Raw genomic sequence first — 25,356 nt, forward strand, 5'->3', positions numbered from 1 at the left:
AGCAGAATCTTTGATCCATACTGCTTGAAGAGCCTGGTGTTTTGCATGTAAATCAGAGTGGCACGTTTTCTTGGGAATGAATAACTCATTGCTGACAACGATTTTTAAAAATGTGTTTTAATAGCAGTGGTGGTAAGGGAAATTCCAATCTAAGTTAAGATTGCACCACAATTGCATCAGTTTGTGTCACTTTTCTTTGCTGTAGAAGAGTTGGCATTAACTTCAGAAATATTTGAACCACTTCCTTCTTCCCCCTTAAGCTTCATACAAGTACAGAGCAATAGCCAAACTAGAAGTACCATTATTAGCACAATTACTAATCCCATAAATGCAGATGCAAGGGGCCCAATTGCAACTATGGGGGTGGGGTGGGGCGGGGCTTTAAACCATCCTCTTCCTTGTGGTCCCAACCTGGACTACTACCCAATTTCATTTTTTATCTGCAGGTCACTGTGAGGATTTTGGCCTGGAGAAGGACAGGCTTTCAGCCCTGAACTCCTGATCTCCAGGGATTATTTTATGTGAATTGGAAGTGAGTTCATATAAACGCATGTGAGTTCAGTTTAAATAGTCTACCACTTTTCTTGATATTAAGTGCAAGCAATCTGGTTTCACTCTGGTACAAAAGTGGAGCCTTTCACAAAATCACAGAATAATGGAGTTGGAAGGGCTCTATAAGGCCATCGAGTCCAACACCCTGCTCAAGGCATGAATCCAAAATTTCCCTCCTGGGTAGACTTAACTTGTCTCCAAACATTAGTTAGCACCTAGCAAATAGGCGCCACACCATCATCTCATAATTTGAAACCACTGTTTGATCTCTCTTGTCAACCCTTTGAGGGGGACATGCAGACTTTCACATGCTACATCAAAACTCCTGGCTTTACATCTCCTTTCTTACACTTTAATTATGACTTACAGTCTTCATGACTACATCTCCCTGTGTCAATCTGTTGACACGCACCACCACCACCCCAATGCTGCCTAAGTGGGATTTTTAAATGGGTTGTTATGCATTATTGCTTTGACTGTGTTTTTAGTATTGCTTTTGTCTACCATTTCCCAGAGTGGTATTTGTTCCTTTTAAATATCTGTAGGCACTATCTGCTGCACATGGGATCATGCAATTTAATATGCAAAATATAATGTAGATAAAGCTTTTTTAACTTCTGGCATGTAATGTGATTTTCCCTGCTTCTCTGAATATTAAGATATTTCAGGGGCGTTTTAAAGTATTTCCTTATCAGAAGAAAACAACCAATAAATATGGTGCCTTTTCTAATAAATCATTTACATATTTACAGGCTGAACACATGGTTTTATTTATTTACACTACTCACAAGGAGAAGTAAAACTATTTAAAAGTCAATAGCAAAAGCAGATAAAGATCAAAGAGATGTGCATAGAGCAAAACAAATCCCATGGAATAAATAAAAGCAACTAAAACAGCTTAAAAGGCCTGGGAAAACACAATAGCCAGCAGCCCGTGCACTGCAGATGAAACATGTCACTCTGCACATACAGTTTCCATGATCTTCTCTCCTTCCTCAAACACAGCAAGCAGATGCTCCATTTGATTGCTTGAGTGCAGTTGCTCAGGTAATGGGAGGGGAAGCTGGCTGCAGAAAAGCTTCCACTGGCCTTAAACATATCACCCCCAATGCTTTAAGAAGGCATTGCATTTTTCACAAGGCGATAGAGAGGATGACCTCCTTGCACAAGGACTGAAAATACTCAGCAGGGGCCATAAAAGCAAGGGAATGACATATAAGTGGAGAGTAGCAGAGAAATGCAGAAACAGAGAGGATGATCAACTCTGAATAAACTCATATTCTATCCAGATTTTCATTGTTTTGAAAAAGCAGGGACATTTTTTGTTCAATCTTGTCAGCTGCTGAACGCAAGTGAAGTTTTCTGAGCGTGGTAATTAAAGCCCCATAAGCACCTGTTATCCCCTTTTCTTGGTACCAAAGTTCTAATAGTTTTATTTTTGCTTCAGCAGCATTGTTTTGATTATCACTTTTGACTACTTCTATGCGACTGGATAACACACCCAGTTTCCGGACAAGCCTTAGGACGTCTTCTAGGTTCATCTCTTCTGCAATGTCAGCAATGTGACTGCTTAAATCAATATCTAGAAGGGAAAAGTGGTGGAAATATAGTGAACATTAGTTTTTCTTTACACATGAATATGCAAATAACACCAACTATGTCAATTATCAGGCCTGTGCTAAATCATAAAGATGTGGACAAAGTTGCTGTAACTTTATATCATGTAAGATTTTCTCAGGTCCATTTTCACCATCACAGTGTTGCTGTCCACCTCTTATTAATGTATTTATGTGCTATCTTTTCAGCTCTCTTTTCCACTCAAAAAATAGGGCTCAAGATGGCTTACGAATGTCTTAAAACAATAAAAACAAAGACAAGTAAAATCAAATTTAACTTTTAAGAATTAAATAAGCCAACCCTATTGTAAAAATTGGTAACATTAAATAACTACATGAACACCAAAGGATGTACTTAAAAACTACACTATGAGGCAGATTAGACATTATACGGCAGTCTAAAAATATATGATTTTACTTTCTTTGTAAAATCAGTCAGAATGGAAACAGATCAGAATGCTGAAAGGAGTACGCTCCACACTCTGAACGCCACATAGAAGAAAGCTCTTGCCTATGTGCATGTTAGACAGGCTTCTAGATCTGTTGATATTTTAAAAAGGGCCTCTCCGGATCATCTTAATGTCTGGACAGGCTCATAATGAGACAGGCTGCAAGCCATTTAGGGCACTGAAGGTTAAAACCAACACTGTGAATCGGACCTAGTAGGCAACTGGCAACTAATGCAGGTCTTCCAGTATCAGGGTGATACGATCACAATACTGGGCTCCAGCTACATGCATCTCCCATCTACCTTTAACTTTCACAGTCTTGTTTTAAAAAAATATGACCTGTTTTCCCTAAATATTGCTTAGGGAAACTAATGCTATATGGTAAAAGCAGTAGCATTTAATTAGACAATGAAAACTTTAAAAAGCATAGAGAAGGCAAGATAAAAACATATATGATGAAAAAAAGAGCACAAGTAATAGCATCAATGTATTGACGAGTAATTATCATGTTACATATTCTTAAAATGGTGCAGAAACAAAGAAGTTACTGTGACTAGAAATGTATTTGTAAGACATTGGGAAATGACTGTTTTGTACCTGGGTATTTTAGTGGCACCATCTCCTAAAATGACACAAGAGGGGAAAAGGTGAATGGAAACAAAGCAGCCACAGCATATGATTTTTCTCAATGACACTGCTGGCACAAGGTCTCACTAGAAAGTACTGTACTGTTTACAGATATTTAGGCAGGGTATTCAATACTTCTTTGCTCCAAAAAAAGTTAAACTGCACACTGTCTGAGATGGAGCTACCACCAAAAGCAGCACCATCGTGTTTGAATTCTTTCCCACTCCCCCATGCCAGCTAAGATGTGTTACACTCTGTCCTCACATCAGTCTAACACAGTATACGTTGAGGTAAACAGCTCTCCTGATATGCTTTGGATTATTTCACAAATTCTACCCCACTTTGCTTTGCTTTTTGCTTAAAAAAAAAGGTACTCACAATATTATGTTTAGTTGAGATGGTGTGTTTCTTCTGTTGATTGTTTCCTGCAGTTACAATCACAAACAACTACTTACTGGCCAGTGTTGAAATAACAAGAGCGACATATTAGAAACAGACCTAGAATTTTGCACTACTGAGCGGTAGCCACAGTATGTGAAGCACATCCACTTAATAAACAATTATTAATTAATTGATAGTTACACACTTAAGAATGTTCTGTTTTATAATAATAGCTTAACACCATGCATAACAAAAGGGAGAAACAAATACTTTGTTCAGTTCATATTTTAGTTCAGCCTAGAATTTTAGTTTATCATTCTTTCTGCCATTATTTGATCCGTGCATTCAAAATCGAGCCTGAGGTAAAAATTGTTTCATGTAATCATTTGACTTGGTTTTTGCCACAACAGCAAAACCATATGCATGTGTTGAAATGAAACTGATGGTAATGGATCATTCATAATCATTTGCAGATGTCTTACTGAGAGAGGAGGCGGGCACTTATCTGGTTCACCTTTTGAAACTAACCAGCCTAATTCACACTATACAAATTACAACACAAACAGGAACACTATTAAGCCTCTATTGTTCCATCAATGTTGTGATACTCTTCTCTGAGCTTTATTTCAAAAAGTTATACATTAGAGAACTTTGCTTGGAAAAATATATATATATATACATTCAGGGAAATGGATATAAAAGGAGTACAGATTTCTGTGCACTGTGTATATTATTATATAATAATAATAATAATAATAATAATAATAATAATAATAATAATAATAATAATAATAATAATAATAATAATAATAATAATAATAATAATAATAATAATAATAATAATAATAATAATAATAATAATAATAACCAACTTGCAGAAGGAGTTATTCTAGACTCAAAGGCTGTGTATCAGAATGAGAAAAATCCCTAACTATGAACCAGATCAGATTGAGTTGGACTGATTTTTACAAGAGGTGAAGTGGAAAGGCCAGATCGGCTACTGAGGTGAAATAAAGTAAACTGGAAAATCATTTTGTGTCCAGAGCACAGATTGGAGCAGATGTGGTACAAATGGCTTCAACCATTTTATTTTTTCTAAACCAACAAAATCTAATGGCATCTACTATGCAAACTCATGAAGCTAGCTAGCTGAAATTTGGCAGGCCTATGTCTTTAATCCATGAGGCGTTTTTGTGATGTCTGGTTGGGCTTTCCCACATTTCTTTTCAAAAATTTAGAGCATTATCTTTACATGGGCCTAATTTCTTTTACTATGCATTTTCTCCTAGTGATGTATAGAACAATAGTTGATTATTTTGAAATTGCGTGTTTTCTCTATATTGTTTCAAGCTTCATCATATCTTTCAATTTTCTTTGCTGTAGCCACTGCTTTAATCCTTCCGTAGTTTCAATGATTGTTTTTCTTTCTAGATCATTTATTCAAAGACAAATTTTCCATTTTGGAGTGCCAGGAGTTTTCTTTTCTTTTTTGGGGGGGGGGGGGTGGTGGCGGCAGCAGCTTGTAACCAAGTTCCATGGTTATTATGGTAGCTGTGTTATACATGAGCTTGTTTGTTTCATTTAGCGTGTTGGTTGGGATTGTTCTGATGACTATATTTGCACCACTCAGTAGATCTTTTACTGGTTTACTTTGTAACTCGTGCAAATGGGGGAGCCTTTGACTTTCTGTGTTCTGGCCTAATATGAGTTACTATTTTTTCCCCTCAGTGATGTTTACTGTTCTGTCAACTCATAATTTCTGGGTTGTTCCTCTATTGATATATTTTCTTCAACTACCATGTCTACCTCTAGACTCTATTTGTCTTCCATACTATGGTCATTGTTCTGTGCTGATTTTTCTTTTGCCACCTTTTCTAGTTCTCACAATGCGAGTTTCGCAAACACTTTACTACAGGTGATAATTTAGCCACGCTGGCCACGTGAGCACAGAAACTGTCTTCGGACAAACGCTGGCTCTATGGCTTGGAAACAGGGATGAGCACCGCCCCCGAGAGTCGGACATGACTGGACGTAATGTCAAGGGGAGCCTTTACCTTTACCTTACAGGTGATAAGCCTTCTCTGGTCCATTAATTGTTGTTCAGTCATTATGTCACTGTTGGGTGTTTCCTTTTCCAAATTTCCCTCATTCGTTTTTTAAAACCACAGGCTATAGGGTTTGCCTCGCAATAACATTTAATAATTTCTTGATTTTTGGCAAGAGTCCAGGTTTTGCATTTACATTGTTCCAGTAGCTTTGCAGCAGCCTGTCCTAGTTCCTCAACAGGGTCTGCTGAGCCCTATAGCCCATTTTTCACCAATGCCCAGGGGCTATAGCATCTGACGCAGTCCTTGTTGAACCGGGCCATGACCAATTTGATATGGATTTCTTCTTTATTTCCTCTCATCATAACTGATAGCTGGTGGACACAATTGGTCTGGCTTCTCAGCTGAGACCTGTCTGGTTTGGGATACCCTTCAGCATAGCTCTTAACCTCACTGAAGCGCGCAAGCCCACTCCACCTCAACAAGGCCTGTGGCCATGGAAGGGATGATGCTGATGATGATGATGATAAAATACCATACACAGGCAATCCAAATTATAAAAAAAAATTGCTTGGTATTATATAACAAATACAAGTTTTAACAACAAAAAAAATCTAAGTATCTGTTAAATACCAGCTAAGTATATATGCTATTCCTAATACTGCTGTTTTTTTTGTAGCTCTGATGGTTTGATTTCTGAGATCTGCAACTGCTTATAATACTGTGTGAAATTTCTAGACATTGTTCCCAAAGCCCCAGTAACTACAGGGACCACTATTTTTTTTCCCAGAAGGGAGATGTTTGGATTGCCAGATTGTTGTATTTTGTTAATTTTTCCAATTCTTTATGTTCAACTCAGGCATCACCTGGAAATACAGTGGTGCCTTGCTTAACAGCGATAATCCGTTCCAGGAAAATCACCGTTAAGCGAAAACATTGTAAAGTGGAAAAAAACAACCCATTGAAACGCATTTAAACCCCTTCGATGCGTTCCAATGGGGTCAAAACTCACCGTCCAGCGAAGATCCTCCATAGGGCAACCATTTTCGCTGCCTGTCTTGCGAGGTATCTGTCCCAGAAAACAGCGGGGAGCTGTTTACCCGGCGGCCATATTGAAACCGCTGATCAGCTGTTTTAAAATCATCATTTTGCAAAGAATCGGTTTCCGAAGCAGGGAACCAATCATCACAAAGCGAAAAAACCCATTTAGACCATCGTTTTGCGATCACAATTGCAATCACAAAAATATCATCGTAATGCGGTTTCGTCATAATGCAGGGCAATCGTAAAGCGAGGCACCACTGTAAAATGTAAATGATTTACACATTTCTTCATTGTATTACTACTACATCTGGTGTCTTATGTTCAAGGTATCTATCAGTTTGGATCCGGAAATCTCACAAGATCTTGACTTCTTGACTGTTTCTTTATGTCTCACAAAGTGGGCATGTCCATGGAAAGCTCACATTAAAATGTAATAGTTAGTCTTTAAGATGCCACATGTTTTTGTCTTTTATTTTGTTTCTTTGGATATTGCCTGTATTTTGTTAGTTTTTTTCCAATTCTTTATTTTTGACTCTGGCATTCCCTGGAATTGCAATGTCAATGATCCTGACATTTCTTCATTCTATTACTACTACAGTGGGGTCTTGACTTAAGAACAGCTTGAGTTAAGAACATTTTGACTTAAGAACCGCTCTCATAGGAAAATATTGACTTGACTTACATACTTAGATTTGAGTTAAGAACTGAAAAAAACCATGTGGGAGGCAGGGAAAGTGCAAAATTTGAACTTTCAGTTAACTGTTGGCCAGTAAAAAGGGTGCCTGTCTGCTTCCTCACTCCTCCCAGCGTTTAGAGAGTGGATTGGGAGACAGTCTTCGGACTGCCTGGTAATGTACTGCCTGGACTGTCTTTTCCCTGCCTTCCCTGAACCTTTCTTGACCTAAGAAGAAAAGAAACAAAATATCCCCCTCTAGTGGTCGAAGGCGGAATAGCAGCTTCCCATTAGTTTCTATGGACGGAAAAGAGCAGATACGGATCAAATGGTTTTCAATGCATTCTTATGGGAAATGCAGATCTGACCTGAGAACTTTTTGACTTGAGAACCGCCTTCCAATACGGATTAAGTTCTCAAGTCAAGACCCCACTGTATGTCTGGTGTGTTATGTTCAAGGTGTTTATCCATTTGGATCCAGAAATCCCTTCATCATTTTCTGACACCTTCTCTACCTGATGTTCCCATGGGTTTTTGGAGGTTGACAAGTTGTTGTTATAAAGCATGCCTTTCAGTTTGCCAATGTAAGTTATTTAGCAGTTTAGAAGAAAGCATTGTTTTTAAAGAAGGACATCAGCTTACGTTTCTTTCGCAATAAAAATACCACCACAATCACCAGCACAAGAAGTATAATCACACCTATAATTATGAAGTGTTGGCGTGACTCTCCTGTTAAGAAAAACAATGTAATGTTTTATACAAGACTAAAAGCGAGCTAACAAATGCACCATAAACAATGCAGGTATAACTGACTGGTACAAGTGCAAACACAAAACTTTCAAAGTGATAATACTTAGCAGTGTATTCCCATGATTGCTTCAGAATATGTCCAGATTGGCCCTTTTGGTTATGGGCCGGTGCAGTCCAAATAGGGTTGGTTGAAGTTGGGGGAAGCAGTGACAGGCCATTTAGTGTGATCATCACATCCAAATGGCATATCAGCCTCAAACAACCCTATTTGTGGTGTCCTGAAGTAGCAAGTTTGTGAAAAGCTGGAGTTTAGGAAAAAGAAAAGGGGTGGATGAATTCAAGTACAGCTGAGAAGGGCAGGCAGCAGATGTGGAGAAAGAGAGAGGCAAGCTAGGCATGGAGGCACAAGGAAAGAAAACAGCCAATCATTGGCCAAAAGCAGACAGATACACAACTGGGAAGACAAACATTGTGCAAAGAAATACAGTGGTGCCCCGCATGATGACGATAATCTGTCCCAGGAAAATCGCTGTTAAGCGTAATCGTTGTCATGCGAAAAGCCTTTCCTCATTGGAATGCATTGAAACCTGGTTTAATGCATTCCAATGGGGAAATTACCTCGTCGTCCAGTGAAGATCCTCTATAGGGAAGCCATTTTGAGAGTGCTGATCATCTGTTAAAATGGCTGTCCTGCGAAGCATGGGTCTGGAAAACGCAGGGCAGCCATTTTAGGAACCCAACGATCACCTGTAAAGATCGTCGTCTTGTGAACAAACGGTTCGCGAAGCAAGGACCTAATCGACGTCCAGTGAAAAAATCCTATAGGAAACATTGTTTTGGTCACCATCCTGCGGATTCATCATATAGCGGGGTCATCGTCATGCGAGGTACCACTGTATTACAGTCATCTCTGATCCCAGGGCTGAGATCTGGTGAAGGCTTTGCTTCTGAGGAACAAGCCAGGATAGTGATTTTCACCAAATTTCCCTTTTTTCCTTGGACCCCCCAAGTACCCCCAAGTATCTCCAGAGGATTCCTCCAGAACAGTGTAGGAAGTAGCACAAGAGATTGTGGGAGGAGGAGTAATTTGCTTCACTCCACCCCTTCCTCCATTGTTATTGGAATTCCCTGAAGGGCATATCTGGACCCAAGCCTGTACCATACATTCTTACGAAGAGACTCGTGGCGCAGTGGTTAAACCACTGTACTGCAGCCAAAAAACTGTGCTCATGACCTGGGGTTCAATCCCAGGTAATCGGCTCAAGGTTGACTCAGCCTTCTATCCTTCCAAGGTCGGTAAAATGAGAACCCACATCGCTGGGGGGGGGGCAATGTGTAGCCTGCATAATTAACTTGTAAACCGCCCAGAGAGTGCTTGAAGCACTATGGGGCGGTATATAAGCAGCACGCTTTGCAGCACACTTTTTGGGCACCCACTCATGATCACTACATTTCAAGTGTCCTTGTTCACTGAACAGAGGGGTATACTTCAGATCAGGAGAGAGATGACATGTGACACATACGGCCTGTGGCTAAACACACAGACAGGTGGATGCAAAAGTGTGGTTCCCATAGGATGAAAACAGTTCTGCAAACATGACCTCCTTCAGCTCCAATTTTACATGATCCCCGTGAAATCACTTCCTTACTCAAGACACATTTTAGACCAAAGTCAAAGATTTTGATAGTTACCTGTCTCTTCACACTTGGTGTTCTTCGTGTCCGTGCAGGGTTCTAAAACTCTGCCATTTGCACAGCTGTCAAAATAAGAAAATAATTAGATGGTTTGCTAAAGAATCACAGACAAATATCTGCCCCTCCATGTCACTGGCTGAATTCTTCTAGTTGCAGTAATAAGCTGCAACTGGAGTAGGCCCACTGAACCAATGGAATTTACAGGAGGTGACTCACCAAATTCCCACTGATTCAATGGCCCACTCTAGTTGTGACTTACTACTGGATTTCAGCCATTATGATTTAATTTTTAAGTTCAGTTCTGGAAAAATATCCCTTACCTATTCCATTAGCAGTGTTCGGTCTGGCTGGAAACACCGAAAACTGTGCTTGCACCCCAAATCTACATTTTTAGTTTATATGTATCATGCAGCTACATTAATAATTTTTGTCTTATCAAAAATTAAATCTAGGGGGGTATTTAGGTTTAATGGGGAAGGACTAGATAATGGATTACATTGTCCTTGATGACTGCTCAAAAGTTCCAAACTCTGGGTGTCTAGTGACAAGACGCTTGCCAAGTTTTCATCACTTAAGCTGGCTCAATAGCTTGTTGAGCTGGAGTACCCAGGGGTTTTGCAGGAGAAGAGCTGTGTGGTCTTCTACAACTTCCCAGAGCATCTCCAGATGAAACCACTTCTGAGTACTCTGTCCCCCCTCCCCCCCAAAAAAAACCCTAGAAAGGCTCACTGTAAATTGGGATGTAATTATTATTTTAACTGCCTCAAATGAAGATGAGTTCAGCACCCTTACAGAACTTGCAACAGATAACATGGTGGGATAGTAAGGGTGCTATTCACATTGCCTGTTGCTACCTGCCAGCAGTCTTCTGGATCACTGTGGGCTGTAGGGCATCAAGACCTGTGCCTTGGTTGGGCCCATGGGCAATCTAGACATGATATTGAATATGCCTTTTGCTACCATAAGCAATTAGGAGAGATATGGCACACAGGTCCTTTCAGGTCTTTACTCCTTCCGTGTGAATGCTGCCAAGCATAAAAACCAAGGATTCAGTGCTTTGTACTAGTATTTTAATGAACTGCAAATTCTTGACCTGAAAACAGTTTGAGCATGAATACTATCACTGAGTGCAAAATTATAACCCTCATCACCCAAGCTGTCAATGTAAGGCATTGTCAGTATAATCAGATGCGACAAACTAAATAATATTCTAAAATAAAGTCATTATGTACAGATGCGGCAGTCCACCTAGTTATTTTTCATGCCTCTTTCACAGGCTTCTACTACTCATAATGCAGTTTCCACATTTTTAGTGATTCCAAAAGTGCTGAGGGTGCATCTTCTTCCTAAAGATGTACTGCTCAAAAAAGCATCCTCAAGGAATGGATTTAAATAGTCCAAAGCATGGCAACAGAGAAATACATATATTTTCAAAGGGCGCCACCTGGTGTCAGAAAAAGATTGTGCATTGCTTTTCCTCTGGGAGAGTTCGGAGCCAGTAGCTGTGTTATTGCAACAAAAAAAGAAAAGCACCAAAAATTACATTGCAGCAAAAGGATCAAAGAATGTTCTGGCACCTGAATGACTAACATTTTTTTTAATCTGGCATGAGTTTCCACATATTCCAAGCCTGCTTTTTCAGATGCCTCTAGAACAGGGGTTTTAAACTCAATTTACCTGGGGGCCGCTAGAGGCAGAGTCTGGGTGAGGCTGGGCCGCATCAGATTTTCCGCCAAGCGGAGCAAGAGACCGAGGAAGCCGCCCAGGAGTTTCCTTAGCCAACAGACAGGTGGGCTGGCTGGCAGGCTGCAGTTCTGGATGGAGGGTGCAAGAGGTGCTGTCTTGGGAGAGAGCCGGCGAGCGAGGCAAGGCTTTTTTTTTACTCTTGACAGCAGAGGATATGTGGAAACTTGGGGGGGGCAGGCAAGGCAAGGGCCACAAACTATCATCTGGGGGGGCGCAAATGGCCCCCGGGCCACATGTTTGAGACCTCTGCTCTAGAAGAAGATGCACCTGCCAAAGCAGGCTACTGTTTGTGAAAGCTTATGCCAACTAAAAGTTTATAGTTGTTAAGGTGTCAAAAATTCCTTGTTGTTTGCAGCAGAAAAGTGAACTGAAATGAGACTCTCCTAATATATATTATACTGCTTTTCTTCCAGATGGATGTCTTCGACTTTTGGACTTCCCTCAAGGACTGATTTGTGACTTGCACAACAGTTTAGATTATAACGCGAAGGGTCTCATTCATTTCTTTAGGGACAGGGGTCTAATTTCTGCTCAGATAATTCTGTCAGTGAAAACTCTTTGACTCTCCCTCCCCCCTGCTGCCTGCTTATTCACCACAAAATCTTGTGTGGTTACTGCAGGTAACTTTTCATATCTGCCTTCTATGGCCCAGGAAGCCTCTTACTTTCTGTAGCAGGTCGAAGCACTTCCGGAAGGAAACCATTTTTCCTGTTACACTGTCACAAAGAAACAGCTGCGTGGTACGTTTACATAGCCATGTTTCACAGTTTAAGTCTACAGTGACATGAAGCTGACATCACCTGCTGACATAAGGACCAGGCCTGTGTGTTCTCATCTCTAAGTACTAGGCATGAGCAGAAGGCAGTATTTGAATCTGAGTTTTTGCATTTGTGTTTGTATTCAGATACTTGGATATCTAAAAGCAAATATGGATACGAACACCAGATACGCCGCTCTTTTAACATGCTTCTATGGCCTCTTTTGCCATTTGCATTCATCAAAGAAATAAGTATTAGGAACTACCAACAGAAGCAAAAGAAATCTTGGGACAGGCCACATTACTCACTGGGGCTACTTGCTACCACTCCACTGAATTTGTGGCTTGAATTCTGTCAGCAATTGAGATGAATAACGATCAATTCACCCACTCTTTTCCCATGGATCTCTTTTTGGGGTAAACACCAGTGCTCAGATTATTGGATGAAGCAAGGTTAGCATAAACCCTAAAACAATAATGAAGAAAGCTTCCTAGGCCACCTAAACTGAGAGCAGATTCCCAGGTTCCAGTGTGAGATCTGTTTCAGAGATGCTTGGGTTATATATAAGAATAAAAATACTATTTTTGCTGAACACCTTGTTCTCTTTGATTTCGGCTGATTCAGCACAGTAAGGCATCTGAACAAGGAACTTCTTCATGGGATTCATTTTCTCCAGTGCAAGAGCGAGACTGGGGCAGATCCCCTCCCCGATCAAGGTTTGTCCCAGCCCCGGATTAACCATTAAGCAAAATAAGCATGTGCTTAGGGCATCAATAAGGGAAGAGGACACCACAGAGGTTTTTTTCAGTGCCAGTATTACCATGGACCATGATCCAAATGGTGCATCCTCCTTAACAAACCGCATCCATCCATCCGCTCTCTCTCTCTCTCTCCCTCCCTCTCTCAAGAGCCCCAAGAAAACCCTTCCCCTACCTAAAACAACGGGACGTGGTGGCGCTGCAGGCTAAACCGCAGAAGCCTGTGCTGCAGGGTCGGAAGACCAAGCAGTCGTAAGATAAAATCCACGTGACAGAGTGAGCGCCCGTTGCTTGTCCCAGCTCCCGCCAACCTAGCGGTTCGAAAGCATGCAAATGCAAGTAGATAAATAGGGACCACCTCGGTGGGAAGGTAACAGCGTTCCGTGTCTAAGTCGCACTGGCCATGTGACCACGGAAGATTGTCTTCGGACAAACGCTGGCTCTACAGCTTGGAAACAGGGATGAGCACCGCCCCCTAGAGTCGAACACGACTGGATAAAAATTGTCAAGGGGAACCTTTACCTTTACCTTTACCTAAAACAACTGAATACAAACCAGTAAAAACTAAAGGGCATAAAGATTCACCTAGGGAGAAAACTCATGGTTTGAGTGAAATGATCACCCATCATCATCATCATCATCATCATCATCATCATCTCCTGATTTTTTTTTTTTACTTCTGTACTTTGGGAGGTTGGGTGGGGATGAGAATAAAATGAGCGGCTGGTCTTTTAGACCTCTGGCCTCTGCTATACGTGCAAGCCAAAGAAATAACAGTCACTGTTAAAATGCCCCCAAAGGTGTTTTAAGCTCTTGTTTGAGCTCTTCAGTTTACAGATTTTGACAAAATCTCGTCTACATTAATCAAAGTGTGAAAGTGCAAGATTTGGCTGAAGCTGGTAATTGGACCGACGTATGATTTTGCACATGATACATGGTTCTTTTTTGTCACATGCTATGTTCTTAAACTACTGTATTTTTATGTATATAATGTGCTCATTATATGGTTCTTTTTCCAAGCAGTGGGACCTGCTATGCGTTATATTCGTAGGGGGCACCATAATCTTTTCACTTCTTACGGTTTCTAAAGGTCTTAATCTGGTCCTTCTTTGTGCAATACGTAACTCTGGCAATCTGTCTGCAAAAGACATGGCAAGCACAGAATAACTGGCTGACTTCCTAACATATCTGAAACTACTAACTAAAAGTCCAGGCAACAAGGCAGCTGCTACCGTAGTTTCACAGTTTGCTCAAGTTATGCAAACGGTGCAAAAATTGTCAAGAAGACACATCTTGGCCTGTTGCAGGGCAAGGAGATTTTTTTTTTTTTTTTTTTTTTTTTGCAGTTCCTTGCCATCATTTGTGAGGACAAGGCCAAGCAAAAAAGTACTCCATTTTTTCCCTTCATTTTTCACTCAAATCCAATTTAACTTTTAGGTCTTAGTAATGGTACATACCTATCACATGGAGCACAATGATGGCATGGTGCAGAATCACAAAAGAAGTCAGTTTTACATTTACATTTTGTATTCTGGTTGATGGTACAATTGTTCTCTATTTCCATACCTAAAATAGATTAAAATATTTTGTAAAATATTGCTTGGAGAAGACCTAGTTGTTGTTTTTTAAACCAAGTTTTGGAGATCCTTCAAGAAAAAGCAAACACTCTGCCTTGTCAGATAGGAAAAGATCGAGACTTATTTTTCACTATTCCAGAAGGAAAGACTAGATCTTGCATGCTTTTGCTGAACATTATGAGAAACATTTGGAGGTTAACAGAGTATGAAAGTGGAACCTAGTGAGTGATATGTTTGTCACAAAGTGTTTTAAAACATAGGCTTTTTAGCCATCCGGGGATGTGGGACTTTGTATCTCTCGATTTCCTGCATCAAACAGGGAACTGGAAGAGAAAGCGTATGAGAACTCCTTCAGATCTACAACTCTACAACTTCTGAAGGATGCATGAAATCCAGGGTGGCTTGAGGACAGGCTCAGGTAAGTGACAATGCAAGAATCCTCACTTTTCTCAAGAATACTTTTCTTCTGTTCTGTTGTGCTGTCTGTGTCTATATATATATTCACCAGAATAACATACATAAGTGCATTAAAGCGAAGTGTGTGCTGCTTATGTATCACCCCATAGTGCTGAAAGTACTCTCTGGGTGATTTACAATTTAATTATGTAGGCTACACATTCCATGCACCCCCAGTGAGTTGGGTACTCAATTTACCAACCTTGGAAAGATAGAAGGCTGAGTCAACTTCAAGCCAGCTACCTGAGGTCAGGATTGAACTCAAGTTGTGAGCAGAGTCTTCACTGCAGGACTGCAATTCAACCAGTGCATCACATTTTTTCTGTAGGGCTCTCTAAACAGTGAGGACAACCTTGATTTCCCCCTCCTATATGGAAAGCCATATGTACACACATTTTGGCAAAAAATAACCCTTTTCACACTGAACCAATACTGACAGTGCATCGCCAGGAGTGTGGACAATATACATAGTGGCATCTGTGCATGGGGCTGGTCTATATGCTTTGGAAAGCCTCTTCAGGATGTAAAGCTTCATGATCTTCTTCTTCTTGGGGTGAGCTTTATCATTGCTATTGTAATAATGTTGCCAATGAGAATACTAATAACGATAATACAGTGGTTTAGTGGTTAAGAGACTACTGCAGTGAAGATTCTGCTCATGGCCTGAGTTCGATCCGGGCTCAGGTAGCTGACTTGAGGTTGATTCAACCTTCCATCCTTCTTAGGTTGGTAAATTTAGTAACCAGCTTGTTGGGGTGGCAATGTGTAGCCTGCATAATTTAAATTGTAAACTGTTCAGAGAGTGCTTTAAGCAGCATATAAGCAACAGACTTTGCTTTGGTTTTTAAAATAAACTTTAGAGCTCATCATCATCCAACAAGCTAATATAGAGAACCTCCATAGGCTCCTAATAAGAATCCCATGTAGTGGATTATCCTGAACAAAAAATGCTCAAGCCTAGCCACCCTGTGAATATAGTAACCCACATGGTGACTTCAGCCCAGAACTCTCCATTCCAGCACTCTCACCACTATCCGTGCCAACTATTAGTGACAGCATATGTCCTGAAATATCATTATCCTTATGACACCCAGTACATGGACATGCTGGGAAATGTAGCAGAAGGTCTTCAATTTGCCATTTGTCTTTGGTAAGACACTTAACAACTGAGTGACAAGCAAAGCTTTGCTCTCTGGACTTCTCTTTCTCTTAACCAATTGAGCTGTTCTTACTCTTTCACGTCTTTTAGCTATTCCAAATTAACACAGAAAATATACATTAAATGCAGTGAGGCTAAGAGCCATGCGCTTCCAAGAATAAAAATGCAGAAACTGAGATCTACCTTTTAGCATCATGAATTTCCACAATTCTTGGCACAAGAGTGGTGTGGTGCTTGGTTATGTTTAAATATAGGTAAAGTGGTGCCTCACTTGGTGAGGCTAATTCATTCTGTTCAAATCGCTGTTAAGCGAAATCCTCGTCAAGCGAAATTGAAAAACCCATTGAAATGCATTGAAAACCGGTTCAATGCGTTCCAATGGGTGAAATACCTGCTCGTTTTGTGAAAATCCTCCATAGGGCGGCCCTTTTCTGGTGCCTGTAAAGCGAGGAATCCGTCCTAAAGCACAGCAGGGAGCCATTTTGCAATAGAGATCACAAAAACTTCATCGTAAAGCAGTTTCATTGTTTAACAAGGTAATCATTAAGCGAAGCACCACTGTATTGATTGTTTGGCTTGGTGAATATGTGTTGGGAGAGGGTGGAAAGGAAGCATGGGATGTAGGCAAGAATGATTCTGAGTGGAGTGTTTGGTGAGGCTTTTGAGTAGTCTGGGTGCAGAGAGATCAAGGAGAGGGTGATCAAAGAGAAAGACAGGAAATAAGTGAAGATTGTTAAAGATAACGTGTATTCCTTGTGGTGACTTAAAGAGTCTATTATGTAAACAGAAAAGTGATCAGACAAAGGGAGTTTTGACATCAGTATATGAGAGATGGGTGCAGCAGGTGGGATTCAATAAATTCTGTTTTTGAGATAGTGCCACTTTCATATAAGCTATAGTCTGTACACGGCCCTATTGTGGTGCATGGCTTCTGGTCTGCAGCTAGCAAGCAAAGGATGGAGATAGGCTTAGCACTGTGACACAGCTCAGCTCATTGGCTGCCCCTTCCCTGCAATAATCTAGCCCAAACTGGCTATAAAATGCTGCTCTGTGAGCAATGTGTGGTACCATGCCTCTGAAGCCACAAATTAGGCTTTCTGCAAAATGCAGCTGTCATGTTTTCTGTTGTGCAGATATAGTAATGTTGTAACAAAAAGTTATAGATGCCAAACATACCATGTTGTTCATCGCAACCACGGCATCGCAGACATTTTGTATTATAATTGTAATGATCCATGTACTCTTTCCCCAGTGTACACTTTTTACAACTGGTTTTAGGATTTTCCTTTGTGCAGCCAACATTTTCAGCAACATAACCTGTTAGAAAAGAAAAGAAGCATGAGGCCAATATAATCCTCTTCAGTATTCCAGATGTTTAGGAAAATCATTTTGCCAGGAAAACGAACACTGCTAAGTTAAAATAGGTGTCTACAGTATTTACATATCATTCAAAAATGTGTCAGGCTGAACTTGAAACAAAAATGATCAACAGTTTTCCTTTTACATGAACATATAAAGATACCACAGAAGACTGAACAGATTTTTCATTAGCAGATTTAAAGGAGAGAAGCCTAAATATTTAAGAACTAGGTGAGTTTGGACACATTTATGATAATAATAATAACCTTGGAACTGCAGAATTGGAAGGGACCCTATGAATCATCAAGTACAGCCCCTCTCAAGGAGGCACTATGGGGAATCCCAACCTATTAGTTGCCACATAGCCTACCTCTTGTTTCACTTGCTCATTTGGTGACATTACTGATGCATTGCCTTTATTCAGAATGGGAAGCAATGGATATGGGCTGGATCGATCCTTTCTATCCTGCCGTGACACAATGTGCTGTGAGAGCTTCTTGGAGCTTGGGATAAACTACCCATTAGTTAGGCTAATCTATTTCTGGTTTTGTGTGTGTGCATGCGTATGTCTGTGTGTTTGCAGTTCGCATTCCCTGAAGGGTCCTGGAGATAATAAAAGCCTACATACAGTCATTTCATGACAGGCAGGGGAATTTTGAACATGTTTTGGCAATGGTAACAAGAGGTATTAATATTTTAACTTCTCAGTCCATATTTTAAGAAGAAAAACAGGTGCACGTCAAGGTTATGTTCGCTTTCTAAGCCTATAAAAGAGCACCTACTGAATGTTTCAAATACTGTACTGTATCACAATGCTACATAGTCATTAGGGACAAATAAAGCTCCCCTAGACTAAACTGATAATAAACATAGACTGCAATTAGAGATGAAAGCAGATTAATGTTCCATAGAGGTTACGGTCTGCCCATGTTTCCAAAATCATGCTTAAGTCTGAGATCAATTGCCAAATGAAGCAAGCTAATTTATATATTTATATAATCCCAGAGGTGAGTGAAGTTTATGCTGTGACAATCACTTTAGTAAAGAATTTCCCTTTTCCAATCACACGCTTTCTCTAACATCTGTTCTTGGTCCCACTGGCCTCATTTTAATCCTATGGGGAGCACACATCCCTGTTTCCAGGCAACTGGATGAACACCCCCTGACCAGTCATACTGTATGAGCTATTTCATTGCTCACTAGTGATGTGTGGCAAGATTTTCTACCCTTATCTAACTCTGGTTGCACACATTTTTAATGTGGCCCTAAATGTGTATCCCACTGAAACTCAGGAAGGTATGGAAGCCAATTATTTAGTGGGATGTGCATTCAGATGGGACTCCAAAAATACATCCCCATGATCTCTATTCCACTCCAACTGGTTGACTACATGTATCTGGATAAAGACCAGAGAGGGTCTTCTTGGCTTCCTTGAAAACGGAGACCAACCTCCTCTACTCCAGCATGCTCTGCCATGTGACCACTGTCCGATCCTTCAGAAATGAGGGGGGAAATTACTGAAAAGGGTCAGTATTTTATAGGATTAAAATAATAAGACTTAGCTGCATTTTGGCAGCACATGCTGACTACAATCTCTTCTTTTACTCATGGTAATACCTACCAGGCGGACAAGACTCACAGCAAAGGACACCAAGAGATGTATTGAATAGATATTCTGTGTTTTCATGACAGCTAATAAGGTTCCGCTTAGAAACGCGTTTCACAGCAGTAAGCTTATTATACACACGGTGTATTCTAGGCACAGAATCATTGTTATGTGATGGTCCCGTAGCAGTGAGGCCACATGCCTATGGTCAAGAGGAAGAAAAGGGAAAAAAAGTGAAAATACTGAACTGCAATGTGTTATGGGTACAGTATACCATTTCATCTTTGAGGCGGTACCACAGCTTCCATCTAAAACCATAAACCTTTACTTTACTTTTACTTCTTTATATAAGATATTATACCCACGTATACCACATCATCAGTGCTATGACATATGATTTATGCCGCGCCACCAAGAACATTGTGACTTTTAGAAGAGCACTGTGGCAGTGTTACAGAAGCAGTGTGTGAAGGAACGCTGGCTTATCTGCCTGTGTTAGTGACAGGGACAATCCAAAGGTAAATGGCAACCCCAAACTTGGTGGAAGGATTTGGGGCTGCTTGTCATTTGAGGAGGGTGGCACTTGGAGGTAGAGATGTTATGGGGAGCCACCTCAGGCCTCAAGAGGACTTCTGTTTTCCCAAGATGGCAGCAGGAGCTTAATTCCTTTTTAAGGCCCATTTTCCATACAGAAACTAGAATAGGTCCAGATATGAAATGACGAGGGAGCCAATATGTTTTTGAAACTAACTCTATTTTGCATATGTCCAAAATGTGACACAGGCTTTGCAGTAGGTTTCCAGTTGTCATGAGCTGAAGGAAAAAAACTAAATGCCACCTTCATAAAATGAGACATCTCAGCTTTTTCTATGGTACACAAACATTTTATCAACCTGTCACAAGGAAGGAATTATACACTTTGGCAAAATGCATTTGGCATTTTAATATAGCCATTTTGAGCACTCTATTTCTCTCCTGCTGTTGTTTATGGCTCACATTCACCCACTTTGACTCTGTGAATCTTGTCCCAAATTGCTTCCCGGGGCTTGCGTTTGAAGGACCTCAAAGAAGGGGATGGGGGAGAGAAACAGAAAAAAAAAAAAAAAAGACAGGCACACACCCACTTTCAAAATTCATTCTCTTAAGAAAACAAAGATCCTACACAGACAGTCAATACAGAACTGGGGTTTTGCCCAGACATGTCTCTTGTGGTTAGCACTGTTAGAAATAAAGAAAACTGAAGCTCTTAATACATTCTGTCCATAACTGATTTCTCAAAATCTACAACAGTGGTTCTTAACCTTTTTGAAAGAAACACCCCCTTGAGCCATTGAGGAAGTTAGCATCGCCCCCCTCCCCCGTGGTGATGATATCTTATTTATTTATTTATTTATTTATTTATTTATTTATTTATTTATTTATTTATTTATTTATTTATTACACTTAAATCCAATGACCCCTGAAAACAAAATTAAATTCCAAGAAAATGAAATGCCCCCCCAAAAATAACATTTAATGATTTAGTTGCAAGTGAATTTTTAAGACGCAAAAAGAAATATAAAAAGGGCATAAAAACAAATGCAGGAACTAAAAATTTCAAGACATAAAGTCTGAAACAAAATTAAAATTGGAGGAAAATATATACATTCATGCACACTGTAAAAAGGCTGCAGCCATCTTCACAGGTTTGGCTTGCTCCAGTGCCCCCCTACCACCCCCCCTTCTGCTCCAGCGCCCCCACGCTGCCCTTTTTGGTTTTACCGCCCCCCTGAAAAATGAAATCACCCCCTGGGGGGCATTATCGCCCATGTTAAGAACCACTGATCTACAAGATTAGTTATCATTTTAGTTATCATTTGTGCATTTTAGCAATTCTATTGGGCATGGATTTTATATATATACAGGTGGCCAGACTGGCTACATCTTTGCTGTTTTTCTGCAAGGAGGCAAAGAACTTTCTCTTCAGACAAACTTCTCTGAGTGACTGGCTGCCTGAGTGGGGTTTTTAAATAGATGGTTGTACCTTTCTGCTTTGAATGTGTTTTGGTGTTGCTTATGTTTTTTTTAAGCATAGTATTCATTTGATCCTTTTTTGTATTTGTATACTCACTATTGTTAGCTTTAATTTTTTTTCATGAAGTAAGCTGCCTTGGATCCTTTTAAGGACAAAGCTGAGGTAAAAATATTTTAAATAAATAAAAATAAAGCACCTGTGGATCATTTTGTCCTCAAGCACCCACTTTCAATAAATTAATTTTTGGAATCTATCATTGATCTATGTATTATTTCAGCCAGTCACTCAGGGAGGTTTGTCTGAAGAGAAAGTTCTTCACCTGCTTGCAGAAAAACAGCAAAGATGCAGCCAGTCTGGCCTCCTGTGGGAGGGAGTTCCAAAGTCTGGGAGCAGCAACAGAGAAGGCCCTCTCCCCACCAAACACCCCTGTGAAGATGGCAAGACCGAGAAAAAGGTCTCTCTTGATGATCTTAACACTCATGGAGGCTCACAAAGGGAGACGCAGTCCTTGTGGGCCCAAGCCATTTAGGGCTTTATAGGTTAGAATCAACCCTTTGAATTCAGCCTGAAAACAGACCAACAGCTGGTGGAGCTGCTGTTATAGAGGGGTTATGAGATCCCTGTAACCAGCCCCAGTCAGCAATCTGGCTGCTGCATTTTGGACCTGCTGGATGTTCCAGATAGATTTCATAGGCAGCCCCATATAAAGAGTATTACAGTAATCCAGCAGGGATGTAACTAAGGCATGCACAACTGTGGCAAGATCAGATCTCTCCAGGAATGGGTGCACAGCTAGCACACTAGTTTTAATTCTGCAAAGGTACTCCTAGCCACCACCAAAACATGGGCATCCTCACCTGAACTGAATGCATCCATTACAAAATTTACCTTTTTTGGACCACAATTCCCAAAATTCCCCAGCCACCACTGCCAAGTGGAAGTCACTTCAAATTATAGTTCAAAAAAGTAACTTTTCCAAACTCTGACTAAATAGAACACTCATCTGGAGTTGACATTCACCGCAGGTCTTCCCTACGATTCATTTGGAAAAAGATAAAAATGCCAAACAACTGTCTATACTGAAAACAATGACCAATTTCCTGCTCACAAAAGTTACTTTGGGGTAACAGTATGTACATACACAGCATACTGAGATTCTGCCATAAGGGACTGGGAAAACAGTAATGTATTTTTTATTGCGCTGATATTTGCACAACTTCAGTGAGATCTGAGGTAATAAAATAAACTTTTACTCTTCACCCTGCATTTGATACCTATGAATTAACGTTCGCAACGGGTGGGGGCGCTTTGGCAAGCATTCCAGAGGTAAAAAAACAAACAAGCAGACAAAACGAAAGCAAAAGTCCTGGAATATTTTTTTAAGACTAAACAATTACTTCCAAAGTGAGCTTCGGTGTCTTACAACCCCCTTCTTCAGAGTTTATAAAAATCTAAACTCAGAAGAGTCCTCGCTTCCTCTCCTCCCACGCAAGCAGCAACAACGGAACTACTTCTGTTACTTTGCCACTCTTAAAAGCCCCGAGAAATGTCAGAGCTCGCTATCAGATCCTCAAAGTTTTCCTGTCAGACGCAAAAGTGGCTTCCGTCCTCTTTTCTTGGTTTTACCAGGAGAGTAAAAACAAGAAACCTGGAAGATCATTCTACCAGGACTGAACTACAAGAGTCAACTCTCTGTACAGCAGAGATGTGTGCAAAACTACTCACAGGACCCACCGTTAACAAGAGGCAGAGAAGGAGCGTCTTGATCATGCTGCGTTCAGGCTGGCTCCTGGTTGAAATTTCTGTATGCAAGTAGCAGCTACATGTCACCGTTTCGAGGAAACACCCTCCCCTTTTCTGTCAGCCGGGTGACACACTCTGCCCAGGAGAACATGTGTGATTGTAAGACGGGGGGGGGGAATGCCCATACGGGGGAATTCTCCTGCCCTGCTGCTTCTCTGTAGAAGCATTTGTTGCATCTCAGGAAGTGGGCAGAAAGTTTATGCTAAATCAAACTTTATGCTATTTAGTTTATGCTAAATAAAACTAGCCTTCAAGGGGCTACATGGCTCTGTTGTTGTTGCTTGCTGCCACATGCTAGCCTTCTCAGGAGAATCTAGTCAATTTGTCATTTCCACGGTGTGTGTGTGTGTGTGGGGGGGCGTTGTAATGGAATTACTCAAAGCAATGCTTAAAAGAAAACATTCCTAAATCTATCTTTGAGCCAGTACGGTTATCCAGGATGACAAAACGGTGTGCAAGCTTTCAAGCTTCTTCCTAGCATGCTTCATTGCCACCCAGAATAGACCTTTGGTCTAGATGGGTGGGGTATAAATATAATAAAATAAATAAAATAAAATAAATAAGGAAAGACAGTAAGCATGGAAGAAGAGGAAATGTACATTTAATTGCAGCAGGGCGGGGGAAGCTCCCATTTATAAGCCAGGTTTTGTGTGCCTGACCAGACCTGACCATTACTATTCCCTACACTTTGAACCAAGATGAGCTCAGGAAAGGAAGGGACAATGACTAGGGGCTCCACTGATTAGAAATGGAGGAGAATGCAAACTGTCTATGTACTTACTTGCCACTCTAGCCTGAATGACTGCCCTGCAATGGTTCTTAGGCATAGTTAATATATGAATATGCTTATCTATGCAGGCTACTTAAATAGCTCAGTGAGTTGGGTACCTGGCTGGAGAGCCAGAGGTTTGGAGTTTGATTCCCTACTGTGCCTCCTTGGGGAAGAGCTATCCTGTGTAGCCTTGGACAAGCTGCATAGTCCCAGGACTCACTCAGAAGAAGGGAGTGGTAAACCACTTCTAAATATACCTGATGGGGAAAGGGGCTCCGTAAGTCAGAACTTACCTGTCAGCATGAAATTATCTTTACCGGTTCAGCTGGTATTCCAGCCCTAAGATTTGCTTTCTAAGCAACAAAGTTCAGGCCCAGGAACTTTCCCAACAGGACTTATTGGTACTGCTGTGCCTAAAGAATACTTCTGAGGACCCACATATTGTACTTCCTTTGTTCCAAGGCAGAGGCAGAGAGAGAGAGAGAGAGAGGGTTAAGCCTTTCCTTGGGCAGCAAGAAAAGTGGAGAAATTGAGGGTATGACTAGATAGCGCCATTACCTTAATCTAAATTATTGTGCTAAACAGAGTTGGAGGTGCAGTATATCATTTGAAGCAATTCTTGTGTGTGGACCACACTGTACCTGTGGTGAGCCTGCTGAGCACAGTCTAAACCAACCAATCAAACAAAAATCCTCCTGTTTAATGATCTTGAGAAATGTGAAGCTTTCTTCCTGTTCCCCTGTGATGGGGACGGGAGAAGAAGTTTTCCATTTCTTTTTAATTGCTGATCTGACACAGCAGATCAGCAATGAATTGAAAGACATTTTTAAAGCAACAGTTAAAAAGAAATGGAAAACACCCTTTCCCTTCCTCTCTGCAGCTGAGCAGCCAAAAAAACTTCTCATTAGGCAAAGGGACAATTTCAGCCATCTGTTTTGGTTCCATCCCAGTGAGCACACATGCTAGAACCAAACCAAAATGGAACCATCCTACCCCCCCCCAACATAAGTAGCCCCTGAGAGCGACCCAAAATGTGTGACTAGGCATCAGTCAGTATGGACTGCTTTGCAATGGCACATATATGATGTGGTCACTGAGAAAACGAGTAAACCAGCCCATACCCAAGCTGGACCAAAGAGTGGGACAAATGTCTGTCTAGTCACACCCTGAGTCTTGAAGGTTCCCTTAAAACAGTGGTCCTCAACCTTGGGCCTCCAGAGGTTCTTGGACTACAACTCCAAAAAGCTTTCATACAGACTGCTGCCAGAAGGCTGTATAGAGTATTTACCTTAAAGGTGGTGTGTCAGTTCCATTATGAGAAATGAATAGACCAATAAAATGAACTGCTACTCTTGCTTTAAGTTCTTCTGTTGTCTGCTAGTGTTTCTTGAAGATTAGACAAGGATATAGATACGCTGGATGTCCCTCTCAGCAGAAGTAAAAATATCCATAGAATGGTACTATCCTTTCACGCTGGTTTTATGTGTTGTCTGCACAAAATTCGACAAAGTCATAA

General features: G+C 40.8%; 1 protein-coding gene across 5 annotated transcripts; it reads right to left on the minus strand.

Annotated features, from left to right (window-relative positions):
* Positions 1-1,297: 1,297 nt before the first annotated feature.
* On the minus strand, positions 1,298-23,237 carry FAS (Fas cell surface death receptor). Of its 5 annotated transcripts, none has more exons than XM_020801301.3 (9): positions 23,000-23,237; positions 19,267-19,453; positions 17,463-17,603; positions 14,552-14,660; positions 9,830-9,894; positions 8,030-8,116; positions 3,623-3,669; positions 3,215-3,239; positions 1,298-2,134 (listed from the first exon to the last, which is right to left on the minus strand). In XM_020801301.3, the coding sequence occupies exons 1-9, from the start codon at positions 23,033-23,035 to the stop codon at positions 1,827-1,829; spliced, it is 1,005 nt and encodes a 334-aa protein (XP_020656960.3). In that variant the 5' UTR covers positions 23,036-23,237; the 3' UTR covers positions 1,298-1,826. The 5 variants fall into 5 exon arrangements, with proteins under 5 accessions (XP_020656960.3, XP_078247467.1, XP_020656961.3 ...); XM_078391341.1 differs by lacking the exon at positions 8,030-8,116 and adding an exon at positions 6,683-6,739 and having other exon boundaries at positions 22,991-23,139; XM_020801302.3 differs by having other exon boundaries at positions 8,087-8,116; positions 22,991-23,139.
* Between the last annotated feature and the right edge of the window lie 2,119 nt (positions 23,238-25,356).

The sequence above is a fragment of the Pogona vitticeps genome, chromosome 3, assembly GCF_051106095.1.
Source record: "Pogona vitticeps strain Pit_001003342236 chromosome 3, PviZW2.1, whole genome shotgun sequence".
Lineage (NCBI taxonomy): Eukaryota > Metazoa > Chordata > Lepidosauria > Squamata > Agamidae > Pogona > Pogona vitticeps.

What these genes read in the sequence shown, in the direction of transcription:
- FAS (XM_020801300.3), bottom strand. Translation starts at nt 23,035, where the DNA reads ATGATCAAGACGCTCCTTCTCTGCCTCTTGTTAACGGTGGGTCCT. An exon ending in CTGTGAGTCTTGTCCGCCTG is followed by an intron (nt 17,604 to 19,266) that starts GTAGGTATTACC and finishes CTTTTCTAACAG; the next exon opens with GTTATGTTGCTGAAAATGTT. An exon ending in ATTTTTATTGCGAAAGAAAC is followed by an intron (nt 3,670 to 8,029) that starts GTAAGCTGATGT and finishes TTGTAACTGCAG; the next exon opens with GAAACAATCAACAGAAGAAA.